This window comes from Martes martes (genome assembly GCF_963455335.1).
Source record: "Martes martes genome assembly, chromosome: 1".
NCBI lineage: Eukaryota > Metazoa > Chordata > Mammalia > Carnivora > Mustelidae > Martes > Martes martes.
The window spans coordinates 80539047-80551672 of NC_137888.1; the positions used below are offsets into that span (position 1 = coordinate 80539047).

Below are 12626 nucleotides of genomic sequence, written 5' to 3' on the forward strand. Positions count from 1 at the left end.
AACATGAAATGTACTCTATCTAATCTCACAAACTTTAAAAATAAAAATAAAGAAGTATCCCCTTAGCTTAACTCATCTCATTTCAGTGTGGCAATCTGGGGCATGTCCTTCCCAACTTGTCCCCACAGTTAAATTGATCTCCTTCCTATCTGTCTATCTATCTATCTACCTATCTATCCACATTTTCTTATAAGTACAAAAACATAAGTATGAAACCAGCGGAATCAAGCTGTACATATTAACCTAAAAAAACCTATTTTTTTTGCAATTAAAATAATTTTAGACACACACACCCCCACATACATATGCACTCTACACATGATTTGTAGGTTATTTCTTGGTTTTAGTATTATAAAGAATTATACAAATGGCCATCCTTCTGTAAATGGGATAGATACTGGAAGCGGCATTGTTAGGTCAAAGAATAATACATATTTTAAATTATTTTCTGAAAAGGAATATACCTATCTGATGGATGAGCTGGTTTTGTTTAGTTATACATTTATTTAGTAATGGTTTGAGCTACTTTTTATAATTTTGTGCTTCTTTTTCTGGGAACCAACTCTTCATGTTCTTAAGCTATTTCTCTTTTGAGTTTTTTGTGTCTTGATCTCATTAATTTTTCAGGGGTTCTTTGTGTATTAATAATGTTCACTCTTTGTCAGCTACATGTGTTGCAAATATTTTCTTCCAGGTTGTCATTTCACTGTGAAGTTTTTTCCCTCCCCATGAACCTAATCTAAAAGATAAACATTGAGGAGCACCTGGGTGACTCAGTTGGTTAAGCGTCTGACTTTGGCTTAGGTCATGATCTCAGGGTCCTGGGACCCAGGCTCAGTCTGAGTCCCTGCTCAGCAGGAGTCTGAGGGGAACAGTCTGCTTGTCCCTCCTCTGTACTTCCCCATGCTTACATGCTCACTCACTCTCTGTTTCTCTCTCAATTAAATGAGTAAGTCTTAAAAAAAAAAAAAAACAGATAATGTTGAATTTGAAGACAGTCATTGCAGTTTAGAAGTTAGAGATCTTTATTAACCTGTAAAGAAAACTTGGAAAGATCTTAGATTTCCACTGGAAAAAAAATAATTTTGGTGTTCAATGGTTTAATTTAAAATAGAGAATTTGGGGGCACCTGGCTGGCTCAGTCAGTAGAGCATGTGACTTTTGATCATGGTGTTGTGAGTTTGAGCCCCACATTGGACATAGAGATTATTTTTTAAAAAAATTAAAAATTAAGAATAAAATGGAGAGTTTTGAAGCCAGATCTTGGAGAATATGTTTATATTTATATTTCACATATATATAATTGTTTAATGGTGATAATTATATCAGTCGGTTGTTCAAAGTTTTTGGGTGAGTTTGGTATTTCTCATTAACTGATTCTTAATATATTTGTAATCACTGGGGTTTGAAACAAAACAAAGAGTGGTTCAAGTTTCAACTGTGTCATTTATGAGCTAGGGGACTTTGTGCAAGTTATTTAACTTCACTAAACCTCCATTTCCTTGATTATACGATGGACTATAAATATTCCTCTCTTTAATTAGATAATTCACATTGAGCACAGTATATGTCACGTAATAAGTACTTAATAAATGTTATTTTTGTCTTTATCATCATCATTCTTAATAGTGCAACTGTTAGTCTTCATACCATAGATAAGGACGCCCTTTACTAAGTAACATTCTAAGGCCACCACAATGAATAACCACATTCTAGCACTAGAAAAAGCTTTCCGACTCTAGTCCAAACAAAATCCCTTCTCAGGCCTTGGTGTCTAACTTGATATTGCAAAAGTAAAACCCAGCCTGTCTCTTAAAACTGTCATCATTCCTGCTCTAGCACTTGCCCGTGTGACTTGAGTCATGTACCATGAGAAATAACCACCCCCCCAAAAAGAAATAATCCATGTAAGCTTGTTGTCCCAAGCAGAAAAACAAGGCAGTAGTGTGTTGCCTAGAAAGTTCTTGCCCCTCTTTTCTTTTTAATCTAATTAATTAAAAGAGAGATTTAGGAAATGGTTCAGGATGACAATCAATGGAGAACATAAAATCAAGGAAAAAAAGAATGGTCAGAGTTGCTGTGCTTTTTACTGAATCTCCATTGTTTTAATATTTGCCAGTGTGCTCATCATTTCAAAATTCTCTCTTCTAAATCAGTTTTCTTCAAGCCTCAAACAACGTAACAGAAATACTTTAAATTCTCTGTCTCTTTAAACAAGTCAGGAATTCTCTTAGGAGCTGATCTCTCAGGATGGATAAACCAGTTCAGCTGAAATTTAAACTGACCCAGATTCAAACTTTAACACAAAATTTAAAACTTCTGTGACTAAAGAATTGGGATCATTTACTAGGTATGTTGTTACTATTTATTTTGTAGTTCATAGTTGCAGCCAAAAACAAGATATTCACGAGTCCAAGAGCCTCAGTTGAAAGGATAGTTCCAGACAGGCTGAAATTAGGGAATTGAGTGAATTTCCAGGGAAACAAAGTGGGGGGTGGACAGGACATGAGATTTCTAGACCTAAAATAAAGTTGGAAGAAGTTTACAAGTCATTGTCCTTGGGTTTCATTGATACTTGTTTTGTTATGTTATGAAGGTAGCCTTAATGAACATTGGAGATTCTTATGCACATTAAATTTAGAAAGTGTTCTTAGAGGACAAGACAGATGTCCAATTCCTGTAGAGTTCAGGTCAATTAAGTGCCAATGACCTTGGCCACCTAAGCTGGTTTACAGAGTGTAAAATGAACTTGACTTGTACATAATGCACTTTCGAAAAAAATCAGATGAAAGACCTTTTCAGTGAACCCAAGTTCCTGTACTTAGATCCAGTCAGGAACAACATGCTCCTTGGATTCACAAGGAGGAGGTAGAAATTTCACAGTGGGAGGTTTATTGTATCCATTTAGAATCCCAAGGTCCTCTCTAGCTCTTAAAGTCTATTCATCCAGCCATTCCACAAACATTCTTTAAGTCCCAATTTTTGCCAGTGTTAAAATTTAGCAGATCAGGGGCACCTGGGTGGCTCAGTGGTTTAAGCCTCTGCCTTTGGCTCAGGTTATGATCTCAGGGTCCTGGGATCGAGGCCTGCATTGGGCTTCCTGCTCAGCAGGGAGCCTGCTTCCCCCTCTTTTTGCCTGCCTTTGCCTACTTATGATCACTCTCTCTCTCTCGCTTTCTCTCAAAATAAATAAATAAAATCTTTAAAAAAAATAGCAGATCAAGTTTCCTTAGTATCTTATAGGAAAGAATAGAACTAGTTTGGTAAGTCAAACTGTAAGACAAAAGTGTACTGTGTGTGTGCTTTTATAGGCAAAGGCTGTGTCTGAGTGTATATTTGGCCTTCAGGTGAATGACCGTTTTGTTATGTGATCCAAACCACAAACTCCCTATCTTAATTTGAGGAGCAGGAGAGGAAAAGAATCTGAGAAACTGCTTAGACCTTTTTAGTGAATGGCAAATGCCAAATCCAGCTTCTCTGAACCTTTATTTTAAAAAGATAATTTATGATTTTTTTCAATGAAGAAGGAAATTTCTTAACAGATGGCTTCACCACAAATTCCTTCCCAGTGTTCCATGTTCATACTAAACTGAAATCACCCACTCAGGGTAACCATGGTTCATCACGGGAGGAGCAGCCACAGACCTTATTCAGTACAGCCTTTATAAAAAATAAGCAGACACAGGACACCCCGGGTGGCTCAGTCGGTTGGGCAGCTGCCTTCAGCTCAGATCATGATCCCAGGGTCCTACAATCGAGCCCCATGTCGGGCTCCTTGCTTGGCGGGGAGCCAGCTTCTCCACTGCCTGCTGTTTCCCCTGCTTGTGCTTGCTCTCTGTCTCTGTCTCTCTCTGTCTCTCTGTGTCTCTCTCTGTGTCAAATAAATTAAAAAAAAAAAAAAAGCAGATATATCTCAAGTCATGATGGAGAGGTCTGCCAAGAAGAAGGCAGAAAATTATATACAGAAAAAGTGCCCATCGGTTAAGGCAACCTTTTTTTTTCAAGCTCGAAAGGAAAGCAAATGTGTGGACACAACATGTTTGAGGAGAACCCTCGCAGAATCTCCAGACTACTGATTTCCGTGTTCCTATTCAGTTCAGCAGGCAACACAGAGCCCCTGATCCATCTCTGACCACACCAGCCTGCTTAACTTCTGGAACGGGCACATTTCTTTAGAAGCCATGAAGTAGGTTTACACTGAATTAAAGTTTACCTTACGAACAAAACAGTTCCTGTTCATCTTCAGAACCTAAAAGAAAAACTTCGATTTCTCTTTTCTATAGTCACTTGAAAGCTATTTTCTTTACGCAACACAATTTAGTACCCTGTGGACTTGTGAGGAATGGCCAGTGACTTTGTAGACATCTCCTCAAGGACAGAGAGCTTTTCTCTTGCTTCTCCTGTGTTCGCTCTCCAGACCCTGGGTTAGTGCTGAGGGACAGGCTCATGTCCGAAGTGCTGTGAGCAAGTGCATTCCCTGCAGCGGGCCCGTGGCCTGCCTTAGGTTATGATTAGTGGCCCCGATTCCCCTCTGCAGCCAAGGTTAATGCACTTTTGCACATCTACTTAAACTTGAAACAGTACCTGGCCCCAAGCCAGTGTTCAACAAACATTGCTAAGTGGAGCTAGAACACGACTATTTGCTTATTGGAGACCAACCCTAAATGGCTTTCAAGAAGACATTTGTTGAGCATGTCTTCATGTTGCTACAATTTAACTATCTCTGTGCAATTAAAGCATGCAAATGGGAAAGGGCAGGAGTGCCTGATTTGGTTTGTGGTCACATGAAAGATTGAAGAAGAAAGATCATTTCAGTCTAGCTTGTCTTTGGAAGGATGAAGAAAGCAGGGCCCAAAGAGCCTGAGATATCAGCAAGGTCATTCAGGCCAGCCCAGACTAGCACACCAGATCCCAAACCCTTTGCCTCGTCTACACACAGACCTCGCCTCTGAAAGCCAGGCTGGTCCGTCCAACTGCTAAGAGCTCCGTGTGCTTGACGAACGTGCCGCTCCGACCTCTGTGGCTCCCACCAGTATGCTTTCCCCCTGACTTGATTGTCTTAGTAACCATCCCTTTACTTCTCAGGCCAAAAGTCTGAGAGAGTCACTCTTGGTTCCTTGACCTCCACACTCTGTATCCTGCACCCCGGCCAGTCCCCTTATTTCTACTTACACAACTTGTCCCAAATTTGAACACTTTGTCCCGACTTGGTCCACTTGCCCCGGCACTGTGACCTCTCTCTGGTCTCCCTTCCTGCTTTCACTCTTGCCTCCTCCAAGTCATCTTCAGCAGACCCGTGACCAACTCAAAATGGAAATCCGATAATGTCATTTCCCCTATGTAACTCCTCACGTCCCAGTCCCACACCGATGCTTTGCCATCTCACAGAGCGTAAAACCCAGAATTGGCACCATGGATTTCAAGGCTTGATGTGATTGGGATTTTCAAAGTTGGGGGACAGGATGTCTTAGAGGCACAGTCTCCTGCTACTTCATTTCAGAACGGATCGCTGACGAGATGTAACACATGATTTCTCATGTTTTCACACGAATACACCTGAATCTCAGCCTAAATATCAAAGGGAAGAAAATGCCTTCCAGAGAAAGAATTAAGCAGCTTGGAATGACCACTTACATTGAGAATGACCTTCATATGGAGCGCATGCCATCACTTATGGGCACACAGTACTACCTTCGACAATGAGCCTGTGCCCGATACGCTCTCACCATGCACTGTTTGTTCCTTGGGGATACATACAGTGTCCGTGCATCTTCACACGCCCAGAGCCCAGCACAGTTTGGGGATCACATTAGGATTGAGTGCATGCTTAGGGCCTGGGAGGGTAAATGACTGCAGTCCCGGCTGACCACAAGCACCACAAAAGGGCCGAGCCAGCTGCAGCTTTCCCTCGTAGTTACTCTCAGCCCATGCTGAGCTGTTTGGAAGAGACCCTGGAGGGAGAAGCCTCATCAGAAAGGGAGACACTTGCTTCCAGTGCCAGGAAGGGCCAGGACTGTCACTAAATGCCTCGCTCCAAAACCAGGAGGTCCAAGGGAAATCTTTAGCATTTAGCCTTTGACGCCTCTCATTCTGAATTTCCCAGATGTGAGCATCGCTGTGATAATCGCCGCATTTCTGTAGACTACTGTGCTTTACAAAGTGCTTGAAAGCTGGTTTTATTTGCTCTCCTGAAGCATGATCCTGAAGGTAGTGTGTGTTGTTATCTCCACTGCAGATCAGAGACCTAAGTCACCAAATCGGTTGGGGGTGGTGTTGAAGTAACCCAAGTGAGATCCCACAGCACGCTAGAGTATAGATTTCTAACCTTCCCAACCTGTGCTACCCCATTATCTGTTTGGTTATTCCGTCCTCCACTTACTTCCTCCAATACATATAATTGCTTCCAAAAAGTGGCTCATATCATAGGGCTTTTTAAGGTAAATTTAATTTCAAGCTGCCCCTTCAGAGAGCTGGTGATAGCCCAGGCCTGAAAGTCACTGCAGTTTTTTGAGAGCGGGCATTGGACCTTATAACACCTGTCTGCCCTAATCTCTTCATCAATGCTTCTTTTAACAAGCCACCATCCCAGAAAACCCTTTCTCAATGAATGAAAAATATTTCCGGAACTATATCCAAGCACTTCATTTTCCTGTCAGAAAAGTAATTGTGGCTGGCTGGTAAACCAGTTTGAAAAATCAAATTTAAATGAGCCAAATTTAAATTTATAAGAGCCTCATTTAACATGCAATTAATTTTATGCCTATAATATAAAGAGAAAAACCACCAGTCTTCCTGAGGAATTAAATAGGCTGATAAGGAAATGCTGTGCCTCATGGAAATGAGATAAAATGATTCTTGAACTGTCATCCTTTTGGTTGCATAATATTATATACAATACATTCTATTTCAGGGAAGTATTAATTTTACAGAAATTAAATCATTTTTTTTTTCTGAGTACTCACAGGAATGTGACCAGATGGTTAGGGCTAAAACTTAGATTATTGGTTCCAGACTTTTTTTTTTTTTTAAGTTCTCACTCTTTCCTTTATATTATCTAAGTCTTTATAGCTTCTGTTTTCGCTTCTTCCCCCAAAGAACAGGGAATAATAGAAACGGCAGAGCTCAGCTATATTTAAGGTTCTTCAAACTTTGTTTCAATTAGTAAAAGGTTGAGCAAAACCTTCATTTGCCAACCCTCTCATTCCTGTTACAACCCGTGTGTACATGAAGATGGCCTTGGCAGTCATTTATTTCTGATTTATACCATTTTAATGTTTTTGATGAGCAATAAATATATCCCATCCCACTGTAAGCCCATTAAGTCATTCATAACATGAAAGTAATTTGCAGTTTTCAAGAAGAAGTAGTTAAACTCTTAGGCTACTTTTTATTTTAAACTTTGCTCCTGGATATTGCCCAGATGAGTCACTGTGAACGAGCTTTGCTGAGTATGTGTTTTCTGGCGGGGTGGGAGTACTAAAACTATTGAGAAAGTTATAAGACTTTTCTTTTTTTTAAGATTTATTTATTTTTAGAGAGAGGAAGAGAAAGAGCAGGGGGCCAGGGGCAGAGGGAGAGAGAGAAGGAGCGGCAGAAGGGGAGAGAGAGCATCGTTAGCCGACTCCAAGCTGAGTGTGGAGCCTGATGCAGGGCTGGATCTCATAACCCTAAGGTCACTACCCTGAGATCATGACCTGAGCTGAAACCAAGAGTCAGTTGCTTAACTGAACTGCACCACCCTATAAGACTTTTCTTTGTTGAGATTAAAGTCAGCCTTTGATATATTATTTAAAGGCTCTAGGGGCCAATTAATACATCATTGTATTCAATGTCTTTTTGAAACTAATACTGTGCTTTTTTTTAAGTAAATTTTTGAAAAAAAACCCAAACTTTAACTATTTATTTTTATTTTATCTTATTTTAATTCAATTAACATATGATGTATTATAAGCTTCAGAGATAGAGTTCAGGAATTTGCCAGTTGCATATAACACCCAGTACTCATCACATCACGTGACCTCTGGAATGCCAATCCTCCAGTTACCCCATCGCCCCACCCATCTCCCTTCCAGCAACCCTTAGTTTGTTTCCTAGAGTTAAGAGTCTCTTAAACTTTAACTGTTTCTAATAGTGTTTACGTTTGTACTATTTGGATTTTTTCTGCCTCTGTTCCCAGGATTGAAGGGCTCCCTCCAGAGGCTGCAGCTCGAGTACGTAGACGTGGTCTTTGCCAATCGACCGGACAGCAACACCCCCATGGAAGGTGAGTGAAGAAATTGGATAAAAGACTCTAGAGTTATTGATTCTAACTGGATGATTTATTTCACTAACAGTAGGAAACGAAATATATTCAGACTGATTTGATTGAATGGGGAAAATGGAAACCTTTCCCATCGATGTCTCTCGGCCTCAGCATTTACCCTCAAGGCCAGAGCTCTGCATCCGGCTTCTTCATTCATTTCTGAAGTGTTCCCAGGCATTGGGACTATGGTTTCTGATGGCTACAGTGCTCACTTTTTCCAGGTTCATTTCACTTCTGCAATTTCATCAACTGAAACAATAAAATTAATTGGAAGGGGAGTTTATAACCCAGCCATCGTTATTTTGGAGGAAGTCCCTTGACGATCTTCCTCTTTTGTAATGACTAAGTCTGATTAGCTTCCGATCTGTGGTAACAGGTTCTAAGTGGCACTGTGAACGGAGGTTTTATAGGAGTGACTACTTCAAAATGAGACTCTTCATTGCAATTTGGGTTTTGATTCTCAAGAAGCTGCAACATTTTATTCCCTTTCTGTTACAACTATTTGAGGACAATAGTCAGGTCTCTCCTGTGGGAACATTGAGAATGTTCCTAAAACTAAATTTTCTTCAACTTACATTTATTTATGGAGTCTACCTAAGGTGAATGAGGATGAAGATCATTTAGAAGGATATATTAGAATGTTCTAGTTAACTGAGATTTATAGTCTTATGGATTAGACTTACCTGAGGGGAAAACGAACAGAGATATTTGGGGCATAAGAGGAAAAAACAATAATCTGGTCATTTGAGGTTTATAATACAACATACAGTTACACATTTTCAAAGAATTAGAATAGGACAAATTCTATTTACTATTCAAAATTACACTGAAGATAGATTTGTCCCTGATGATTCAAAAGGTGGTCTAGGATCTCGTAATAAATCAGGTTCTATAAAGGTTTATTCTTGCTATAGGGTTATAGAGGTTATAGAAGTTATAAATGATTGTATATATGAAAGTATATATGAATCTTTCTGTAGGTTGCACTCCTGACCAAAAAAAAAAAAAAAAATTACAGAAGTTATTTTCCTTACCATTTACCTGTTAACTACAGAGAAATGTTAAAAATATATACTTATATATCTAACTTTCTTTTAGAGTTTTCTGCTTTCTTGACTCTGAGTAAATCAGGCATTTATCATAGTGCAGTATCGATGTTGGAAATTCATAATAAGAATTATCCATAGAAATGACATAAAAATGCATATTTTTATCAAGGCAAAGAATAGGTATTTCATAAAGCAGTCATAAACATCTTATTAGTGTATAAAGTGCTTATTGCAAGGATAATATGATGTCACATTCTCCTCAACGACACGTTGAAAGAGAACACTGAAACTATCTGATGAACGAAAGTGTTAAATACAATGCCATTTGGTGGGGACTGTGAAACTGAAATTGCTTCCCATTTTAAGTGCCTCAGTGCCACTATTTTCCTCTTTGGAAAAGAATCCTTTGTGATTACACCACGTACAGGATAGAAAAACATTTGGGATTTTCCTGAGTCTTTTTTTTTTTTTTCATTTTACCCATTTTGCGCACCTTCCCCATTTTCTAATTTTAGAGATATAATGCAGGACTCTCTCAAACAGAAAACACTGTAATTTGTTCTCAATTAGGATCTAAACTCTAAGCTATGTGATATTGACAAAATAATGGTGTTTGTTGTGTGAACACTGATTATGGGTTGAAATTTAGTAGAAGGAAGCTTCATAGTGCTAAACAAACAAATAACAACATTAACAACACGAGATTGCTGCCTGATAGAATTTGTAACTGCAGCATTGTCTAGCCTTTGCTAGAATTGGAGAATATGTTAGTTTTCCCCAAGTTTCTAATATAATAATTCCACAAAGCAGAACATTTTCTCAAGCTATGTTGTTAAGAGGCGCTGTCCAAGTCCAGAAGTCTAAGGAAGGAGGCCAAACAACAGAAGTTTGCACGTGATGATAAGATCAAGGAACATGGCATTTTTGTAGCTCTGCGGCTGTTGACCCCTTCATGCTGGAATGTACTCAGGTCTCCCCATCCTCCACCAGAAGGGACCCACTCCTAGCTGGCCCATCAGGCTCGAAGTCTTATTCTTCTGGGAGGATTTAACGCGGAAACACCACAGAAATTCATTAAGTCGGATTTGTTCCAGACTGAACTCCCTTCCCTGTCATTTCTCCCCAGCTTTCAGAAACTGTGTGTCCTCAAACTTAGTATACTCCTTTGTTCCCAGGTGGGACCGGGGGAGATGCCGGTGTGATCCAAGTCTCTGGAAACTTAGTCTCAGCATTTAGTGACTCCCGCTTTACTGTAGCAGAGGGCAGCGCTGATCTGGGCAATAGAGAGAAGAAATAGGAAGTAAGAAGAAAATGAGAACAAGACAGGGATTGCCAGGAGGCCTTGGGTGCATTTGCTCCCCTAAAAATGGAAGAATATGGTATCTAAGCTATTTCTGGATTCCACATTGTTACTGAGATTCATTTTGCAATGAGTTTCTAAGTCGTGAGTTGCGTGTGAGTGAAGGTTGTACATGTGCAATGGAGTCTACCTTAGAGGGCTATTAGTATTTCTAAAAACAGTACAGAAAATAAATATTATATATAATCAGAATTCCCCTTCCAGAGCATACAGTAGTTCTTTGTTAGTCAATGTTTCTCTATAGTCTTTTTTTTTTTTTTAAAGATTTTATTTATTTATTTGACAGAGAGAGCACAAGTAGGCAGAGAGGCAGGCAGGGAGAGAGGAGGAAGCAGGCTCCCTGCTGAACAGAGAGCCCGATGCGGGCCTGGATCCCAGGACCCTGGGATCATGACCTGAGCCAAAGGCAGAGGCTTAACCCACTGAGCCACCCAGGGGCCCCTCTACAGTCTTTAATTAGTTTTCAATTTCCTCTGCAAATATAGTGACAAAATCATCACCGGAAGCTTGCCCAGCCCCCCATACCCTCCTTTTTTTCTTTCTGCAATGGCCAGAAAATCCTTAATATCATTCACATACTTTTCTTTATTTCAGCAACTCACATTGGCAATTTTAGGCTTGATTACATCCATTCCTGTCTAATGTAAGTGATGCAACAGTGGCGGCCAAGTGCATGGTGATGAATTTTCATATATTCAGTCTACGTATGTTGGCACTGTACTGCATGTGTGTGTCTGGGTAGCTCATATTAGACCCTTAGCATTTGAAAATCATTTTTATTGGTTTCAACCATTCCTGTCAACTCCGTGGAGCCACAACACATGCTAAGCTATAATTTTGGTGAGGCACCTGTTTTAAACCCCAGGGACCTAATGAGAGAGCCCAGCCCCGCTTTCTAGGACATGTTTTAAACAACTTGGATTTAAGTTTATTAAAATGCCAACCCCATTCATTTGATTTGCACCTTGAAAGGATGTTAATTGGGAACGCTTCTAAAATAAACCAACATGAATTTCATTCCGTTTCTACGTGTCCTATCCCAATGAACTCAGCCAGAAAAAGACAGCAGTAACATCCTCTCCATCTTATATAGGCATCATGTATCCAATTAGTTGTTTTCTTCCCTCCTTCCTTGGAAAAGCAATAGACAAAAAGGAGTCTTCCTGAGAGAACAGCTATAATTCCAAATGTGCTGTCTGTGGAGAAAGTGGCTAAGACACTTAATTTGCAATCTACAAGCCTATGCGATGCAATTACATTTTGCAGCATGGGACAATGTTCCTGACAACGGAGGGGAACTCTTGTACTTTTTCCCCCCTGCCCTCCTTGTTTATTTTTTCTGGTTCACCTAGTAGTAAGTCATTTTTCTTTCCCAGCATCTGCCATGCCATCTGTCTCTGCTACAATATCTGGCATCGATGCCATGTGTTCCAATCCCAGAAACAAAATATCAGCCCAGTATCCCCTTTCTTCTTTCTTATACTGCTGTGTTCTTACCAGTAGAGTCACTGACAGTTCCTTGCGCTCTATGCTACTCGTATTCTAAATTCTCTCATCTCCATAAATCCCAGCATGTATTTCAGAATCTTCTCTTGAGCTCATTAGACAAAAGAAACTTTGTTCCAGTGTGAGTCATGCTAGACAGGGAGAGACATGGAGCATTCATGTGTCTGAGGACCTGGACTAGGAGGTTTGTGGTTTAGTTTTCTGTCTTTTCTGAGTGTCAGGCTAATTTCTCTCTCTATAATCTTCTCATTGTCCCAGAAAGGAAGTGATGGGCATGACTAGAGGGCAAGAAAGGAGTCTGCAAACCATGTACTAATTGTGAATAACAGAAAAAAAGAGGGGAAGTGTTTTTGTTTGCATAGCTTTTTGGAAAGGAGAAAAGAAATCCCACCAATATGTTGATCTGAAA

General features: G+C 39.9%; 1 protein-coding gene across 1 annotated transcript in view; it reads left to right on the top strand.

Annotated features, from left to right (window-relative positions):
- The window catches only part of KCNAB1 (potassium voltage-gated channel subfamily A regulatory beta subunit 1), a gene marked incomplete at its 5' end in the record, with an annotated part of 256557 nt that overhangs the window by 182512 nt on the left and 61419 nt on the right, over positions 1-12626 (top strand). Inside the window, one exon of the mRNA XM_080806500.1 lies at positions 8177-8263. Coding sequence (XP_080662626.1) covers positions 8177-8263 — 87 coding nt within the window. The remainder of the gene's footprint in view (positions 1-8176; positions 8264-12626) is intronic.